At 41.0% G+C, this 20,350-nt stretch overlaps 1 protein-coding gene across 1 annotated transcript; it reads right to left on the bottom strand.

Moving 5' to 3' along the window:
• Positions 1 to 3,793: 3,793 nt before the first annotated feature.
• Positions 3,794 to 19,943, bottom strand: SRGN (serglycin). The gene is made up of 3 exons (XM_014069412.2): positions 19,815 to 19,943; positions 8,409 to 8,547; positions 3,794 to 5,314 (listed from the first exon to the last, which is right to left on the bottom strand). The coding sequence occupies exons 1-3, from the start codon at positions 19,885 to 19,887 to the stop codon at positions 5,116 to 5,118; spliced, it is 411 nt and encodes a 136-aa protein (XP_013924887.2). The 5' UTR covers positions 19,888 to 19,943; the 3' UTR covers positions 3,794 to 5,115.
• Positions 19,944 to 20,350: the final 407 nt, after the last annotated feature.

Here is a 20,350-nt window from a genome sequence, read left to right as displayed (position 1 = left end):
GATTCGGAGGTTTGATATCTCAGTGGTGAAGATGTATCTGTCTCCCTCCCTCCCTCCCTCCCTCTCTCTCTCTCTCTCTCTCTCTCTCTCTCCTCCCCCCCCCCCCCCCGCAAGTCAATGGCTAAAGTCTGTTCTTGGATAAATGTAGCCGATGCCAAATTTTGCCGGAGTTGCTTGGTATACACCAGAGGTCCCCAAACTTGGCAACTTTAAGACACAATTCACCAGCCAGTGAGTTGAACTCCACAAGTCTTAAAAGTTGAGTTGAGTTGAGTTGAGTTGCGTTTATTTATAGGCCGCCCTTTTCCCTGAGGGGACTCAGGGCGGCTAACAACTTGTATGGGAAGGGAAGACATACAATAACATAAAAACACAATATATAATTAAAATCAAGCAACATTCATTCAACATTCGGGTGGGGGCAAATTATGGTCTTTACCCCAGGCCTGGCGGGATAGCCAGATCTTGAGGGCTGTGCGGAAGGTCTGAAGGGTGGTGAGGGTACGAATCTCCACGGGGAGATCGTTCCAGAGGGTCGGAGCTGCTACTGAAAAGGCTCTCCTCCGCGTAGTTGCCAGCCGGCACTGGCTGGCAGATGGCACTCGGAGGAGGCCTAATCTGTGGGATCTTATGGGTCGAGAGGAGGTGATTGGCAGGAGGTGGTCTCCCAAGTACGCAGATCCACTACCATGAAGGGCTTTGTAGGTAGTAAGGAGCACCTTGAAGCGCACACGGAGATCAACAGGTAGCCAGTGCAGCTCGCGGAGGATAGGTGTTATGTGGGTGAACCGAGGTGCACCCACAATCACTCGCGCGGCCGCATTCTGGACTAGCTGAAGCCGCCGGATGCTCCTCAAGGGCAGCCCCATGTAGAGCACATTGCAGTATTCCAGCCTAGAGGTCACGAGGGCGCGAGTGACTGTTGTGAGAGCCTCCCGATTCAGGTAGGGTCGCAACTGGCGCACCAGACGAACCTGGGCGAATGCCCCCCTGGTCACAGCCGACAGGTGGTAATCAAAGGTCAGCTGTGGATCCAGGAGGACTCCCAAGTTGCGAACCCTGTCTGAGGGGTGTAAAATTTGGTCCCCCAGCCTGAGCGATGGAACACTAACCAAATTTTTGGGAGGGAAACACAACAGCCACTCGGTCTTTTCTGGGTTGAGTACAAGCTTGTTAGCCCTCATTCAGTCCCTGACGGCCTCGAGACCCTGGTTCATCACGTCCACCGCTTCATTGAGTTGGCACGGGGCGGACAAGTTGGCAAGTTTGGGGACCTCTGGTGTACACCAAGAAACTCCGGCAAAGTTTGGCATCAGCTACATTTATTGTTTGGCATCGGGTACATTTATAGGAAGTTTGTGGGTCTCTGTTGGAAGTCAAATTTATTTTATTGAAGGGCATCTTTTTCTTTTGCACTTAAACCTAGTGGAGCAACTCTTAATTGATTTCATAGTAGGAGAGTCCTGATGAAGGCAGCTACAGGTCAGCAAAAATGGACGTAATGGCTCAGGGGCTAAGACGCTGAGCTCATCGATCAGAAGATTGCCAATTCAGTGGTTCGAATCCCTAGCACCATGTAACAGAGTGAGCTCCCGTTACTTGTCCCAACTTCTGCCAGCCTAGCAGTTCAAAAGGATGTAAAAATGTAAGTAGAAAAAATACGAACCACTTTGGTGAAAAGGTAACAGCATTCCGTGCGCCTTCGGCGTTTAGTCATGCAGACCACATGACCACAGAGATGTCTTCAGACAACGCTGGCTCTTCGGCTTTGAAATGGAGATGAGCACCGTCCCCTAGAGCTGGAAACTACTAGCACGCATGTGCGGAGGAACCTTTACGTATACAGGTCAGAAAAGCTCATGTCTTTTAATAGGAGTCACCTTTGGCAAGATGATAAAAGAGGGCTGTGAAAATATCTACAGATCCCTCACATCCTGGACATAAACTGTTTCAACTTCTACCCTCAAGATGACGCTATAGGGCACTGCACACCAGAACAAGGACAGATTTTTCCCTACTGCCTCAGTGACTCCATCCAGCCACCTCATTCTCTGTTGTCCCTTTCTTCTTTTGCCCTCCATCTTTCCCAGCATTAGGCTCTTCTCCAGTGAATCCTTCCTTCTCATTAGGTGGCCAAAGTATTTGAGCCTCCTCTTCAGGATGAGGCCTTCTAAAGAGCAGTCAGGGTTGATCTCCTCTAGGACTGACCGGCTGGATCGCCTTGCGGGACTCGCAGGAGTTCTCTCCAGCACCAGAGTTCAAAGGCCTCCATTCTTTGGCACTCAGCCTTTCTTATGGTCCCAAATTTCACAGCCATACATTGCAATTGGGAAAACCATAGCCTTGACTAGACACACTTTTGTTTGCAGGGTGATGTCTCTGCTTTTTAGTATGCTATCTAGACTTGCCATAGCTTTCCTCCCCAAGAGCAAGTGTCTTTTAATTTCTTGGCTGCAGTCCCCATCTGTGGTGATCTTGGAGCCCAGGAAAATGTTTTTATAAACATTTATTTAAAAAGCCTGGCTTCACCAGTTCCAGAAAGCATTGTGTGACTTCAATGCTTTACCGCCATCCACCATTTTTAGTAATAGGCAATCCATTCCTATTTAGGGATTGTTCTCAAATTGTATGTTCTTAAGCCAGGGAGTGCCTTTCATGGATAAACCCACACCATTTTCTTGGCAAACATTTTCAGAATTCTTCGCTCTTTTCTTCTTCCTAGAGGGAAAGGAAGAATGTCCCAAAGCTTCCTAGCTGTCCACATTCAAGCACCTAAATGAGACTCAGAGATATCCAAGACAACTCATATATCAGAAGTTCCAATATAGAATAAGTTACAGGTGGGGAAATTGATTGAATGTAGGGGAAAAAATTAAAGTAAGATTAGGTCAATATAGAAGTGTTAGCTCTCCTTAGTTACCCATGTTCAAAATATAACTTAGATATGTGCAAATGTTCATAGGATAAAAAAACCCTGAGGTCCTATGCAATTGTTTTTTTCTCTGTAATTCACCAATCTGGCCATTCTCGGTTGGTTCATTGTTTACAAGAAATACATCATCCAGAACAGGAAATGGTTTAGTTAGGTCCCAGAAATGGTCCAGTGCTGACTTCAACCCCCACCGCAAACAACTTATTGCGGATTTGCTTCTGGTAAACTGCCAGATGATTTCATCCAGTGGCGGGATTCAAATAATTTAACAACCAGTTCTTTTCCCTGATGATTTCTTCCAACAACCAGGTCACCAAACTGCTCAGAAAGTTAACAACCGGTTCTCCCGAAGTGGTGCGAACTGGCTGAATCTCACCACTGATTTCATCCATACATGTTGTGCTATCTTAAATGTTATTTCATGTGCATTTTGTTCTTCTGACTTGTTGATTGCTTTAACGGATTTCACATCTTAGATTTTCTATACTGAATGGCATGTTAACATTTCAACAATACTGTTTTCATCTAGTATTTCAATAAGTTTTCAGACAACATTAGAGCGTTGACACCATGTATTATTTTGGCCATGTAGTCTGTAAAAATTGTATTTTTAAATTTTAAAAAAGTTTGATTAAGTTATTGCTCTTAGAATAGAATGGAGTGGAGTGGAATGGAATACTTTATTTGGCCAAGTGTGATTAGGCACACAAGGAATTTGTCTCTGATGCAGAAGCTCTCAGTCTACATGCAAAGTAATAGAGTATTAATAATTATTAATTAGCCATTGCAAGTCTTCTTTATAATTGATGTGGGATAATATGTCTGATTAATAAATAATATTTAAGAAATAAATATGAGTCCTTGGTTGCATTAGATTTTAATAGAAAGATAGCTGAATAATTGCAGGCATAAGAAAATGCTTATCAAGTGGCTGAAAGGGTTGCAAAACAAGCACTTCAATCTGCATTGAAGAAATAAAATACGAAATATATCAAATTTGTAATATAAGGGAAATTTACAATGTAACCAAATAGCACAAGGCATGAATCCATTTTAAAAAGGTGTGGTTTCTTTTTCAAGCCACAACTTTTGAAGGAAGGCAATGTTATTGTTTTGTAAATTGGAAAGCTTCTTCTTCTCTCTTTCTTAAAAGCAATGCAAGCACCCCAAATACTGCTTATTTTGTCCTGGCTTTGAAAATTGTTTAGACTGTACCATATCAACCCAGATTAGAAAGCTACCTTTAGTAGTAGAAATGAGAAAGATGCTTTTCCTTGGAAAGGTTGTGAAAATTTGGAATACCCCCTATATAGGGGTGGGTGGGGGATGAAAACCCAGAAACACTGTATTTTTTTCCTGGCCCTTTTTGTTTCTAGAGGTAGTAAATAAGTAGGTTCCTGCATTGCTTTTGGCAAGTTTCTTGTACCAAAAAAAGTCAAAATATTCCAGAATGAATGTGGCCCCTTCCTGTTTATTTGTCCTGGGAACTGATCTATTCTTACATTACAAGTAGTCCTTGACTTACACAATTGAGCCATAAATTTCCATGGCTAAGCAAGGCAGTCATTACGTGAATTTTGTCCCTTTTTACGACCTTTCTTGGCTCAGTTGTTAAGTGGATCACTACAGTTGTTAAGGTAGTAACATTGTTCCATGAATGTGGTTTCCCCATTGACTTAGTTTGCTTGTCAGAAAGTCACAAAAAGTGATCGTATGATCCTAGAACAGTACAATTGTCATAAATACATGCCAGTTGCCAGGTGGCCGAAATTTGATCACGTGACCATGGGGATGCTGCAATGGTTATAAGTGTAAAAAACCGTCATAATTCATAAGGGTCATTGTAACTTTGAACAATCACTAATCAAATGGTTGTAAGTTGAGGACTACCTATAAAACCAAAGAAATGAGATGTTGACATGAAAAGAGTTTGTCTAGCATGCCATCTCTTAGTATGATTGATTCTTGCAAGATTATTTTGAATTTTATTTAACCGTTTTGTTTGCTTCTATTTTTCAGCTTACAAATAATAGATTTTGTCAAAGAAAAGCATTAGACATTTTAAGATATACATACTTAGTTAGCTGTAATATTTTTATAACATATATGCCTGATCTAGGGTATACATTTCATCAAAACCTAGAATATGTAAAAAGAAAGATCACATTGAGCTATAACAGAAATCACAGTATGGTTTCATGGGGAAATAAGCCTTCATTTGATAGCTTAAGCTTCAGATCCATATTTGGTTGTTTCTCAGACACTTCGGGCTCTTCCAGATCGTTCTCAAAGCCCGATCCTGTCTCAGGATCCTCTTCGTTGCCAGATCCTTCTTCATCTCCAGAAAATGGCAAACTAATGAGTTGGTCTTGAAGTATCTCTCTGAAAATACATATTTTTAAGAACAATCATAAGTCTTAGCTACAGTATTTAGATTTTCTTTATTCCCTAACTGGAAATAAGTAATGTGTAATGTATGGTATGAAAAGAAAGTAAAAAAGGTGTCTAGTCTATCTAGTGGTTTCAAAAAAGCAAAACAAACTGGCAATATATGCAGAGCAGACAAAAATTAAATATGCATTTTCCTCTTAGCTGTTTTTTTCTAGCCTCTTTCAGATAGTTGGTACAGTCTAGCTATCCACAACCTTTTCTTCTGCAAATTAATCAGAATTACAGAATAACAGAAGGGACTTTAGGTGTCTTCTAATCCAACCCCCTGCCTAGGTAGAAGACCCTATACCTGTGATGGCGAACTTATGGCACAGGTGGCACACGGGGCCATTTGTTAGGGCATATGAGGCATTGCCTTGTCAGCTCCAGCACGCATGCGCGCGCTGGCAGCTGACTTTGGCTTTCTTTTAAGTCCGTTTTTTGGCCACCAGAGGCTTCCCTGAAGCCTCCGGAGAGCGAAAAACAACCCAACGGGCAAACCGGAAGTTCGGGAACAAACTTCCGGTTTGCCATTGGGCCGTTTTTCACCCTCCGGAGGCATTAGGGAAGCCTCCTGAAGCCTCTGGAGGGCCGTGGGGGGGAGGGGAGAGGCTGTTTTTGCCCTCTCCAGGCTCCTAGAAAGCCTCTGGAGCCTGGGGAGGGCGAAAAATGGGTCCATTGCGTGCCAAAAGCAGGGGGTAGGGAGGGCATGGGTCTCACATGCTTGCATGCGGGGTCGCACGCATAGCATTACAGATGTGGGCACACCCATGCACGACCCTCCTGCGCTCCCCCCGCTTTTGGCATGCAATGGGGAAAAGGTTAGCCATCACTGCCCTATACCATTCCAGACAAATGGCTGTCCAATCTCTTCAATTTTTGGAGGCGAGCTGTTCCACTGGTTAATTGTTTTAACTGTTAAATTTCTATCCTTTACTTCTTGTTCCACTCTTGTGGTTTGGCGAATAGGTTGATCCCCTTTTAGTTATTACTATTAGCTATTAGTTGAATATTTGATTTTCATAATCCCCAGGCATTATGGCCAACGGCTGATTCAGATGAAAGAAGACTAAACTCACACTGCTTTGTAAGAAAAGAACACATGCATCCATTATATTTTATACATAAAATACTAACTGCACAAACTTCCAAGGTTTTCTGGTTCCCTTCCTATCGTTCAGAGCTTGCCAACTAAAATGTTGAAGTAAGGAATGAGGGAACCAATGAAAACAAAGCAAACCTAATTTTTTAAAATATACCTAGTAATAAGAGGTTAAATCAAAGCATCAACTCCAAAAGCAGAAGAAAGAAAAGGAGTGAAAATGTAGTAAGACGACCTTTTCTTTGCACTTATGCAGAGGCGTTGCTGTAAAATAGATTACACATGAGATAAATCAGAATTCAACCACATGAGAAAAGTGAGTTTCACCATTCCTTGAATCAAAAGCCACACAAGATACCAGCTTCTAGCCCTCTAATGCAGGGATGGGCTTCAAAAATTCCAGCAATGGGTTCTCTGCCCGGTTGCTGAGTGGGCGTTGCCATGGTGGGCATGGCCTAGTTGACCGCCTGCACCACAGCGGGGGGAGGGTGAGTCATTTTTACCTTCCCCAGGCTCCAGAGGCTTTTCTCAGGCCTCTGGGAGGGTGAAAGCTGCCTCCCCTTGGCTCTGGAGGCCTTCCGGGAGGCCTCTTTCCCCCACTTCCCGAGTCTTCACGTGGGTCCTGCACTTACCTCACATCCAAAATGGGCTGTGGGGAGACTCCTGGGAGATGCATGGTGGGGTGGCCGGGGTGGGGGTGGGCATGGCCAGCCAGGGGTGGGATTTGGAGGTTCTCCAAACCAGCCATAACGTTAGCTACAGGTTCTTCCAAACCCGGGCGAACCCGTAGCAGCCCACTAATGCAGATGACCCTCATTGAGAGCCAGATACTTCACCTAATTTCCACCTCTCAATGAGGTGTATTGTATTGGTGGGATGGAATCCTGTGTCTTTCACATGACTTTTCCTGATCAGAAAAAAAAAAAACTTTGCCCATTTTGTTAAAAAGGTACTGCCGGCAAAAGGGGAAAAAAAGATTGATTCACATGGACAGGTAGTTCTTGACTTGTGACCAACTACTCAACAACTGTTTGAAGTTACGATCAGAGGTGGATTGCTCCTGATTAGGCCCTGATTGGCCAAACTGGTAGTAGCAGCGGTGGGAGGCTCCGCCCACCCTCCCGGACGCTTCTGTGCATGCACAGAAGCGTCGCACGGGAGCATGCCTGAACCGGTAGTAAAAAAAACTGGCAACCCACCACTGGCTACGATGGACCCTTAAAAAGCTACTTGCAACCCTATTTCAAAGTTACAGCATCAACTTCCCCCTTGTGGTCACATGACAGCATTTTGGAGTCATGTGACACACTCATCTGACCACAATATATCATGCTTTTTTTGTCAGTTTTTCTTCCAGTTTCTGGCAAAAACTGGCCTGTAGCAAAAAAAAAGAAAAAAAAGATGGCTTCACTTAGTGACCACAGTATTTGCTTAATGACGAGTGCAAAAAAGTCATAACTGGTGACCCGCTTTACAACCATCATGACTTATGGCCATAATTGCCAGACTCAGGTCCTGTCATAAGTCAAGGGCTATCTCTATTTTTAAAGTTCAGATTATAAAGATACAGATCATTACAACTTGCATACCAACTTATATATTGCTAAAAAATATGTTATTTTGTAACATCACTGCCAGCAGTATTAATTGATTGGTTTTATTTATTTCAAGTAGTTAGCTGCCTCAATCAGCAAGGCAACTTTAGGCAGTATAAAGACAAAACAGGATGAAAAATGGAAATATCTGAATATATATTTTATTATGTAATAAATATGATTCTTGCATAATTTCCCTGTAAATAGCACAAATTATTTATTCATTTATTGATAAATTTATCTGCGATCCATCTCATTACAAGGTGATTTTTGGTGGCTAGACCATTTTGCTTGCTTAGACCATTTTCAAGATTCTAAAGGACAATCGTGAAGGTTTATTTTATCTTACCGTGTTGGATTTGCCTCAAAGGGGATCTTTGCACTCTCGTCCGTCATGACAAAACTTGGTCCCTTTTCTTCAATGCAGTTGGCAGAATTGGCATCAGGTTTACATCGGACCCACATGTACCGGCCTTTTTGAGGCGCTCCTAATAAAAAAATGGTATATGTGTTGACATCAAGTTTATAACTTACTAGCCGATAACCCAGCATTGCCCAGGTATTTATTTATCTTAATTCTGTATTAGATTAGAGCCCCCATGTGGATACTTTGAAGCCATGGCAACTCCACTGTGCTATACAGTAGATGTCATCTTAAAGCATAACAGGCTGTATCCTAACACTACCACACTAATACACACTATCGCTGTCAAAAGTACTGTGATTTGACACTATAGATATAATTCATTCCTTTTCGTTTTAGCAGCCCAGGTGTTCCAGAGTTATTCTGGGACACACACATACAAAGATACACAGACACACACCCCGAGAGGTATTAGGGGTGTCTTATTCCCACAGTATTTGTTTCCAGAGAGTAAGTCATCTGTGTATCAAGTTTGGTTAAAATTGCTCAAGACCTTCCAGAGTTATGCTGGAACATGCACAGACAGCCATTTTTATTTATATATATATATTAAATATTGCTATCACCACTTGTAATGTTGGCATTGGAATAGCATTGCCGGTTCAATACACCCATCATACTCTGCAAAAATAACAAGAGAAAACTCTATAAACCATGATAACCTTTGTCAAAACTTAAGGACAGGCAACTTGAGATTTCTCTACACATTTATTTATTTATTTATTTATTCATTCATTCATTCATTCATTCATTCATTCATTCATTCAATCAATCAATCAATCAATCAATCAATCATTCCATTTAGAGGCCACCAATATCCTGAGTAGCTTGACATTGGAAAAGCAAGGAAACCAATAAAAAAGTGAAAACAATTGTGTGTGTCAGGAAAAAAGAGGAATACTTAGTTAAATAAAAATTCCAGAGGAGCTGGAGCCACCCTTCCCCAGGTTCTGGGGAATCAGGTGGGTTTTTAGTGCATTTTTTAACAATGTCAGGCTGGAAGACAGAGGGATCCCTGGGGAGATGCTGCTTCCTGTGTCCCAATAGATGGCACTATTTGATTGAAGGGAGCAGCACCACATTGCCCGATCTTACAGGACAAGCAAAAATAATCCGAGTTACGAAGTCCCTCAAATAACCAAGTCAAAATGGTTTTCCTTTCAGAAGAAAACTCTTGCCGAGGGGTTTAAAATTTAATTTTGCATTTTAAAACATCTTAATCAAGGAAGACTAATTAGGAACAAAAAACCTAAACATGATGTCGGCAATATTTTGTCCCATTTTTATAAATGACTGGCTTATTGAAAAAAAACTGATATAAAAGTATAAACTGAAATAAATTTGCATGTAATAAATAAGCAGTTTTCTCCAAACTGTAAGGTTCCAGATGAGTGGGAAAATATTCCTAAATTTCCATTGACTACATTCAATGAAAATTCTCAGAACTAAAATCTAGATCAGGGGTGTCAAACTCTGTTTCATTTCAGAGTTGTGCTTGACCTCAAGGGGGGAGGCATGGGGGCCATGGGCCATGGTGGGTGTGGCCAGCTTGACATCACTCGTATCAGGGGCGCCTGTGGTGGCCCGAGCATTCTGCCAGCGAAAATGGGCTCCCGAGCTCCGTTTTCAGCTGCGACAGTGTCCTGCAACCTTCTGCCAGTAAAAATGTAGCTTGGGAGGGCCCTTTTTGCTGGCAGAAGCACCACGGGCCGGTCCTTTGTTGTTTCCAGGGCAGCCCTGAGGGCCAGATGTAAGTACACCACAGGCTGGATCCAGCCCCCAGGACTTGAATTTGATACCCCTGATCTAGATACATCTGGTGGGCACAAAACTGGGAAAGGCTATGTAATGATGGTTTGTCAAAAAAGCACTAAATAATGAACCAGCACTAAAATACACTAAATTGAAAATGGGTAGCGAAACATAATGCTTAACACTCTAGAACTGTCAAGTACAAACTCATGTTGTACCAATATCATCTTAACATTGTTGATAATTTTAAAAAATCTTTCAGCCATAAAATATATCATAGTAAGTTCCCAGGATACAGGCAAACAGAACCAGACTCAAAAAATATTGCAGCATTCCAAAGAGAAATTGTAAGGCATTTGGGACGAGTGTACTGAGCAAAGGCTCAAAGGAAGACTGAGAAACAGATTGGCAAGGGCAGATCTTCTGAAACTGATCAGGCCATGAAGTACAATATCAGATGTTTTAGCAAATATTCTTCAGGTTGGGGTAGGAGGATATATTAATTTTTAGTCCACCTCCCAAACCAGGTGCTTTCCATATGTGTTGAGTAACATCATCGCTAGCAAGCATCAGGGTAAAGAAAGCTGCAAACATCATTCTTTTCAAAATGTATAACAGGACTGGCTGATCTTGATATAAAAATTCAACCCATTTTCTTTCTCTCACCACAACATAGATAACTGAGTTTCCATGACATGGCTGAGATAATCATCTCCCCTAAGTTAAGTTCATTGCACATTCTAGGCACATGATCAGGAATCCCCACGTCAACAGAGAGCAATCATTTCCAAAGTTTCAGAATGTGAATTTCTGCCATGTCCAGTATAAATGAATTTCACGAGACTTCTGGGATAGGTTGGAAAAAGTTCCTGGTATTTATGTTCTCACAAGAGCAGAATTGGAGGGTCATGCCAATGTACAGTTTAACTGTGGTATAATTGACACACTGCAAAAGCTATCATTCGTTCAGCTTCAGATCTTGTAAGAGAAATGACAAAGCTCATTTACTGCCTTTGTAGTTTGAAGGTGTGAAGTGTCCTGTCTTGTGGAATAAGGGGATTTTTACTGTGGCTAATTCTGAACCAACTCAGGGCAATGAGGTGACTCTCACAAGCTCAGAAATCTAGTCTGGTACCAAAACGACGTATGGGTGAAATCACTCCAAAAATCAACTTGAATCAAGCTTTTTGTACCACAAAAATGTCCACACTGATTGAAACCTTGATGTCACTATAAATGTCACCAGAATTCTTTTGTAATGGCTTACAGAATACAGAATAACAGAGTTGGAAGGGATGTTGGAGGTCGCTAAGTCCAATCCCCTGCCCAAGCAGAATATCCTATAACATTTTGGACAAATGGTTGTCCAAACTCTTATGAAAAACCTTCACTGATTTAGTACCAAAGGTGGTATTCAGACGGTTTGGATTGGTTCGCCCGATCTACGCCATCCTATTTAGGCATGTTTTCAAGCCAAAGTACGTACACGGAAGGCCAAGCACATGCATGGATGAGCCGCATGAAAGTGCTCACATTTGTGAATTGGAAAGCAAGTGAATACCACCCCTGTTTAGTACTCACAGCTTCTCGAGGTAAATAGTTCCACTGATTAATTATTCTCATTGACAGGTAATTTCTCCTTAATTTTAGGTTGAATTTCTCTTTGATAACTTTCCATTTGTTACTTCTTGGCCTGCCCTTGGTTGCTTTGAGGAATAGATTGTCTTCCTCTTCTTTGTGATCGTGTCTCAAATATTGGAACACTGCTATCATGTCACCCCTAGTCCTTCTCTTCATTAGATTACATACATACAGTTCCTGCAACCGTTCATAAACTTGATTTTGACGATAAACCTATTTATCAGTTATTTGTTTCCATGGATGTCTGCTGACTTTAGCTTTCTATTTCTAATCTTGTAGCAGATGCCAGGCTGGCAGCTTGTTACTATTTTAAACTGGCAGAAGTAAAGGCAATTACTTCCCAGATTTGGGGAAATGAAAAACCTGATGGTGTAGAAGTGCACATTTCCTGATCAAACAATGATTCTTATAAAATAATAATAATAATAATGCCTAGAAGGGTATGCACTGATATTTCTCTGGGTTTTTTAAAAAATTAGATTGAAAATGGGATAGCAATAGAAATAGACATATACCACTTCAAAGTGCTTTTACAGCCTCTCTAAGCGGTTTACAGAATCAGCATATTGCCCTCAACAATCTGGGTCCTCATTTTACCCATCTCGGAAGGCCGGAAGGTTGTGTCAAGCTTGAGCAGGTGGGATTTGATTTGCTGAACTGCAGCTGGCAGTCAGCTGAAGTAGTCTGCAGTACTGCACTCTAACCACTGTGCCACCTCGGCTCTATGGCTCTATAGAATTAACTTAAAAGTAAACACATACAAAAGTACAGGTAGTCCTCTTCTAATGGCCACAATTTTACAACCTTTCTTGCCACAGATGTTAATCACTGCAAATGTCAACTTAGTAACATGGTTGACTTTTCCATTGATTTTGTTTGTCAGAAGGCCACAAAAAGTGGTCCTATTGACCCTAGGACACTGCAACCATCATAAATATGAGTCACTTGCCAAGCATCTGGATTTTGATCAGGTGACCACGGGGAAGCTGCAATGGTAGTAAATGTGGGGAAATGGTCATAAGTAACTTTCTTCAGTGCTGTTGCAATTTTGAACAGACACTAAACAAACTGTTGTAAGTCGAGGACTACCTGTATTGTGGGGAGCCAAGTCATCTATCCTCAAATCTCTTATTCCTGTCCTTCCATTTGACGTAAATGTGGATTGTTCAAATTCTGACAAGTTTCAAGGAAGAACATCATAGCAATGAAGAGGTAGTGCTGGAAAGACCACTTCCTTGTGAACACGGGAGGTGTTATTCTCACATTTACCCCAAGGCACAATCATGGTAAATCAAGAAATGCACAAATCCTGGTAGGATCCTGGGATAGGTTTTTATGAAGAAAGAAGTAAGCAAACTGTACTTCGTTTTGTATTAGTTTAGTTTGGTGAAAAGCTAGACGAGAGGTGAAACTAAAAACTAAGTGAACTGTGTGTGACAAGGAATTTACACAGCTTCTTCTTTACAATTTCTCAGATAAATAAATCTATTGGGAATGATTAGTGGGCCACACATCTAAATCATAACATTATAATAGGAGTAGTAGATCCTAGAAATGTAGGTGGCATAAGTGAAAAGAAAGGAGAATCACTACAAAGCCATCTCACATCAGCTCCTCCATTTAGAGGGCAACAATTTTCTCTAGAGAGCTTCCATAGAAGTCCATTTTGCTTGGAGAGGACATGAGGTAGAATCCAGTAATGTAGAAGGCCTTGGTTGGAGTATGCCAGTGATGACTAACCTTTTCCGGACCAAGTGTCCAAAGCGCGTGTGTGTGTGCCTGAACCCCAAAATGCAATGCACATGCAGCCCCCCCACATGCACCCACCCATGCACATATACCCCTGCGCACGTGCGGCAGAGACCCAACAACCAGCTGGCCATTGGGAGGCGCACACACATGGATGGTGGAACTGAACTAGGGCGATGGCTCGCTTTCCCACAGAGAGTGCGCTGCGGGCCACCTATGGCACATGTGCCGTAGGTTCGCCATCACGGGGATAGCTATCTTGATGTAGCACAAACCCAACCTCAGGAGCTAATGGGAGATTTAGCAGAAAAAGAGATGATGAGGAAAGGACAACTTAGCTGTTTCAATCTGTTGTCCACCAGGCACGCAGAAGTGTAATTCCAAGCACACCTCCCATCTCAGGAGCACCAGACTGGAGAGTCCTTAATCCTACCCCCTAATGCCCCTCACCCAGCCATTCCTCTTTGGATAATTAGGAACATGGTATATTATATTCTTACATCTGCTTATCAGTAGAGAAACAGTGACTGCAGATGTTTCCTTGATATTTTATGATTTGTGACTTAATCATTGAAATCATTTAACCCTTTTTCTTTTCTTTTTAGATTAACCACATTCCAATGAAGCTTTTTCCTGCTTCAAGAAGCATTTGAAATCGTGCTGAACAATTTACTGACTTAATCTTTTATTCCACTTTCAGAAGTATTATAGCGCAGACTTTTTTGCAGTGTTCAGTCTTCATTGCTGTTTTTACATCAGTCTCACAGAGCTTTTATGAAAGCATTTTTCTGCTACATTTCCTTCTGTTTGCAGTGTTAGATGGTTTTCCTATTCTTTTGAGAATCACAGACATCCTTGTCAGTAAAACAAAACTAAGGAAAACCATTGGAAGTTGATTTCTTAGATTAGAACTATCAATCCATATCTTCAACCGTAGCTTCAGAAAACTCTCTTATGCTAGCTATGAAGGATAACTTTTGCCATCAACACTAGCTGATTAAGAACCCAAATGGATTAATCTGACTCCCTCCCAAGGTGCAGGATTTTACATCACTTGCCTTTCTTCAGCAGCCGCCTAATTGTAAACCTGAAGGAAGTTACAAAAGAGAGTTGAGCTATGCCTGCCTTTCAAACTGACAGAGTGGAGGAGAGATATGCTGGATTAACACTCTTTTTATCACAAAGCCATGCTCCAGAGTTGAGCGGGTTGCATCCAAAATGGTACATTATGATATTATATATGAGAGAAATAACACAAGAAGAGGAAGAGCTCAGCAAGTAGCCCAGCTTAATTGCACACTGCAGCGTATACAATTAAATCAACTCATAATTAAATTCGCTCAGCTGTGAAAGTGTAACTGGAAGATTTGCTGCATCAGAAATTTCTTTGTGAATTATCAGAGGTATCAATAAGACTGGTACAAAAGGGAAAATTTTGGACAGTGTGAAAGCCTTTTTCATAGTTAATATTTAATACTGGGTGCCTTTCTTCATTGTTTCAGCCAGTCAGCCATGCCTTTCACAAAGCTATTCTATCCAACCTCCACAACATTAATCAGTCTTCCATGCTTAATATTTATTGAGTGACTTTAGACCTAGTGATTTCTAGCATTGTGTAGCATCGCCCTACTATTTCCCCATAGTTACAGATGCCTGTTAGAGACAGACTTCATCTCCAATAAAACAGAATATCTGCCTGGTTTGGTTCTGCAACCCAACAAGACAGACACAGACTTCAGAGGATAATCAGAACTGGGGAAAAAACAATTACTGCCAACCTGCCTTCCATCAAGGACCTGTATACTGCACGAGTCAAAAAGAGGGCCATGAAAATATTTACAGACCCCTGACATCCTGGACAAAAATTGTTTCAACTCCTTCCCTTAAAACTATAGAGCTATAGTGCACTGCACACCAAGACAACTAGACACAAGGAGAGTTATTTCCCGAACGCCATCACTCTTCTAAACAAATAATCTCCTCAACATTATTCACTAAGTCTGCATTACAAGTACTATTAGTCTTCTCATCGTTCCTATTATCCATCTCCTCTCACTTATGACTGCAGGATTGCAATTTTGTTGCTTGTATCCTTATGATTATATTGATATTGATTGCTTTCTGATTGCTTATTTGTACCCTAGGACTATCATTCAGTGTTGTACCTTATTATTCTTGACGAATGTATCTTGTCTTTTTATGTACACTGAGAGCATATGCACCAAATTCCTTGTGTGTCCAATCACACTTGGCTAATAAAGAATTCTATTCTATTCTATTCTATTGCTAAGGGTTGAATTGTGAAGTTATTGGTGCTCTCTGAGCTTAGTTGCTCTCTTGCAGACACTTTATTACCCAACTAGCTAACATCATCAGTCATGTGCAAGCAAGCGCATCCAAGCTCAGAAAGCATCAGGAATTCTAGACTTTATCTCAGCAGGATAATATAAATTGCAAAAGCTGAGTAATCTATAAATCACTAATGGACAAATGGCCTTGAAATTGCCTCCCTGGGTTGCTCTTTAAGGGTGATTGTGTTCATGGTACTTTTGCAAAGGGCATGACCTTACTATTGTCACTGTCCTATGTCCAGAAGCACCTCTGACTGAGCCGAGAAAAACCAGCATCTTAAAAATGAAACTGGAGTTGGAAAAATATGAAATATTTGGATAATTTGTGAGTTATCTTTTGGCTTTTGGAAATTGTACTCAGATATCCAGCAGGAATTTAGCTCACTAAAAGTGGAAGTTTGTTCTGAATAAAGACGGTAAAAGCATCCTGTGTGGTAACATGTAAAGAACAAGAGACCTCAATTTCTTCACACTTACACCAATTTCCTTTTGAATCACAAGACAAACCTAATGCTCTAACAGAAAAAAAAAATACATTTTCAAATATCTTGCTAATATGCCAAATGTGCTGCTAATGTTGTTTCTTAAAAGATGCCAAGCAGAAAGAAACGGAATAAAACATCCTTCTAAACTGTGTGGTCAAGGGAGCATATTTGCCTTTCTAAAAGTCTAATGTGTAACTTCCCATTATACTCAGGATTATAATTAACTCCCCAAACAAACCACCATTTGTAAGCCAATAGCAAACACTGACTTAAAATCATCTTTATTCTTGACTAGTTGATAACCTGCCATAGCCCAGCTTTGTATTTATCCGAATCCTGTATTAGAGGGAGCTCCCTTGTGGAGTACTGTGAAGCTATTACCTTGGCAACTCCACTGTGCTGTACAGTAGAAGCCATTTTAAGGCATAACGGGCTGTATCTTAAGAGAACTTGAATCCAAAAAGCACACTATCACTATCAAAAGTACTGTGACTTGACACTATAATTCAGTCCTTTTCATTTCAGCGCCCTAGGCGTTCCCGAGTTATGCTGACACACACACAGACACACACACACACACACACACACACACACACACACACACCGAGGGATGTTAGGGGTGTCTTACCCCCACAGTATTTGTTTCCAGAGAGTACCAAGTTTGGTTGAAATTGCCTGAGGCGTTTCAGAGTTATGCTGGAACATTCACACACACACAGCCATTTATATATATATAGAATAACCATTGTATCGCAAATCTGTTCCTGGTCATTTTGTCTTTCCTCACAAGGGGAAGTGTGAAAACATATTTAACTGGATATGTAGAGTTGTGTTTTTAATTTAATATGGTCTATTGCACCACAATTCAGGCCGATTCCAGAGGGCATAGAATGGTAATAATGAACCAGAAAATTGTATCACACTGCTGCCATCTAGCAGACACAAGGAGTTTTGCAGCTCAGATATCCAAGAACTAAAAATGGATAATGTAACTTTTTTTTTAAAAATCCAATTAACATTTTGAATGTTTCTCTACATAACTGGCACAGAACAAATGTCTTTGGCACATAACTAGCAGATCATTCTTTACAGCTTTACTGGATTGTAGACTTAGACTTCAGCAGCTAGTTCAGTGTAAATCCTATTAAATTCTGAGTAAACACGTCCTCAAGGTGGTTTTCCAAAAGGAAACTGGACTTTCTTGGTTTTTTTCCCTTTAAAACATTTCACTTCTCATCCAAGAAGCTTCTTCAGTTCAGACTGAATAGTGAGGAAAACAAACCCAACCATTCAGTCAGAACTGAAGATGCTTCTTGGATGAGAAGCAAAATGTTTTCAAGAAAAAAAAATTGAGAAAGCCCAGTTGCCTTTCAGAAAAGCACCTGTCAGATAACTATGGTCTGGCTGATTGAGAATCTTCATAGACATCTGAGTAAACATGTATAAAATTGGGTTGTCCAGTAGATTCTTCGTTCTGGATAAGGTAAAGGTAAAGGTTCCCCTCGCACATATGTGCTAGTTCCCGACTCTAGGGGGCAGTGTTCATCTCCGTTTCAAAGCTGAAGAGCCAGCACTGTCTGAAGACGTCTCCGTGGTCATGTGGCCAGCATGACTAAATGCTGACGGTGCATGGAACGCTGTTACCTTCCCACTAAAGGTGGTTCCTATTTTTCTACTTGCATTTTTTCCTGCTTTAGAACTGCTACGTTGGCAGAAGCTGGGACAAGTAACAGGAGCTCACTCCATTATGTGGCACTAGGGATTCGAACCATCGAACTGCTGACCTTTCGATCAACAAGCTCAGCGTTTTAGCCACTGAGCCACCCTTGGTTCTGAATACATATATAAATAAAAGTGCCCTCAGCTATTGTCACATTAAACCACTTTTGGAATTTAACTTTCCTGTAATTTTATCACATGCAGCATATTTTAAGATACAGTTAACAATTATAATAGAGATTTTTTTTTATAATGGTAAAACCGTATGCTTTACTCCTTCCAAATTTGTGTAGTTAGTTCTGTAATCAGTCTTCCAGAGATTATAATTTTGGGTGGACTAAATTTATTACTCTTATTATTACCCTTAATATTGTTTGTATTACTACTTGCAAGAAAATAAGTTCCTCTTTAAGACAATCCTATTTTTAATTGCGTAAGGAAATGTACTTTTTTACTCAACTGTGGCTCCCAACTTTTATGATTAAAACACCTTCCCACTATAAAATGGAACTTATTGAAAAAAAGAAAACCCCATCCAGCCTCCACCTCCATAGCTGCTAAAGAGACCACATGGAATATGGTGGGCAGCTATGGCACTCCTAAGGACACTGATCCTATATGAGGGTAGGGGGACAATTTCCTCATCCTGCTCAAAAAACAGAAGAGCCCTTGAAAATGTTTAAAGGCATTGAGCCTTTATTGATTAGCCCTTGGGCCATATCAACGTGCAAAGTTCCAGAAACAAATTTACTAAAATTTGGAATTGGAATAAAATATGATTTAAAATGGAATCGGAATAAAATACGATTTAAAATGGAATCGGAATAAAATACAGACTAAAATAAAATTGGAATAGAGTACAATAATTTAAGATATAGATAATATCTGATAAAATTATATTTCAGTGTTACCCCTGCAAACTACCCCAATCAGCCCTACATATGCCGATCTCAACTGAACCATTTTGTTTAAGTCCTGTGCTGTGTTAAACGTTATTTTCCAGTTCGGGCCGCATATAAGGTAAGTTGTTTTGATATGGGGGTTCCAATGGGTCATTCATTTGGCATATAGACCAAGGTCCTTGTCTCTCACCCCCTTATACAAACAACAATCAAATAGGATGTGAGCCAGGTCTTTTACCTCTGTCGCTCCACAAAGGCAGAAACGCTCATTGTAGGGTATAGAATGGAATTTCCCATATCTGACCATTGTGTGACAGAACAACAAATAGAAATATTAAACGCCAACATAATCATCAAGAAACACTCCAAGCCTCCGTTTTCTTCCCTTTAACAAAGTCATTTTTTTGCACTTATTAAACTTCAGGGATTACACCTTTTTGTCTGAAGAATGCATACTTTCATAAGTTCACTGAATTTATGAGCCCCCTCATTCCTATTTGGAGAAGGGATATGGCTGTTACTTGCTAAGTGTAATCCTCCAGGGGAGAAGGACACCTGCCAGAGCCCAAATTTTGGAGCGATTCTGTCCTCGTTTCTTCGGATGTAAAGCCCACCTGAACTCTCGGATGCCTATTCCTGAATCAACATGTACAGAATTGCTGTGCAAATCTCATCTTTGTCAACACATCTTAACAAGGAGATTAGGAAAAGAACAGCCGCCAGAAATTTTACCTTGTCCTGGGCATCCCAGAAGGAGGATTACACCAAGAGCTACAAAGATCCTCCCCATAGGTTTGACAGGCATCTTCAATTTGGCTTGGGCACCTCCACACTCCGCCAACCGTCACTGCTGATGTGGAAATGAAACAGGGGCAGGCGAGTGGTTGCCTTTACAAAAGGTTTCCAAACCTCAAAACCCAACCCTTTCCTTGCATCACGACTTCCTGAACTCAGATAAGGGACACCTCTACTAACAAAGCCTAGATCCTAATTCTACACTCTTGATCTAGTAGTTGCTACAGGAAGCCAGTGTTTCCTCTGCAGACAGAGTAGAAGTTCTACTCAGAGTAAAAATCTTACCAGAATCAATGTTACTCCCGAAGAACAAGAGTGATTTGCAGTCTTGGTTTCCAGGGGGGGGCATTATTTACTGTATTTTTCAGAGTATAAGATGCACCAAGACTTTGAAGACACAAATTAAAAAAAAAAAGTTTTTGCATTCTGGAAGACCTCTCCAAAACTGCCTGTTTTTTGTGAAAACGGGCCCA

The sequence above is a fragment of the Thamnophis sirtalis genome, unplaced genomic scaffold, assembly GCF_051295495.1.
Source record: "Thamnophis sirtalis isolate CommonGarterSnake01/CBP01778 unplaced genomic scaffold, rThaSir2_p1.2 scaffold_15, whole genome shotgun sequence".
Classification (NCBI taxonomy): Eukaryota; Metazoa; Chordata; class Lepidosauria; order Squamata; family Natricidae; genus Thamnophis; species Thamnophis sirtalis.
The sequence above is the reverse complement of the archived record's forward strand: the minus strand, read 5'-3'. Positions and strand labels throughout refer to the sequence as shown.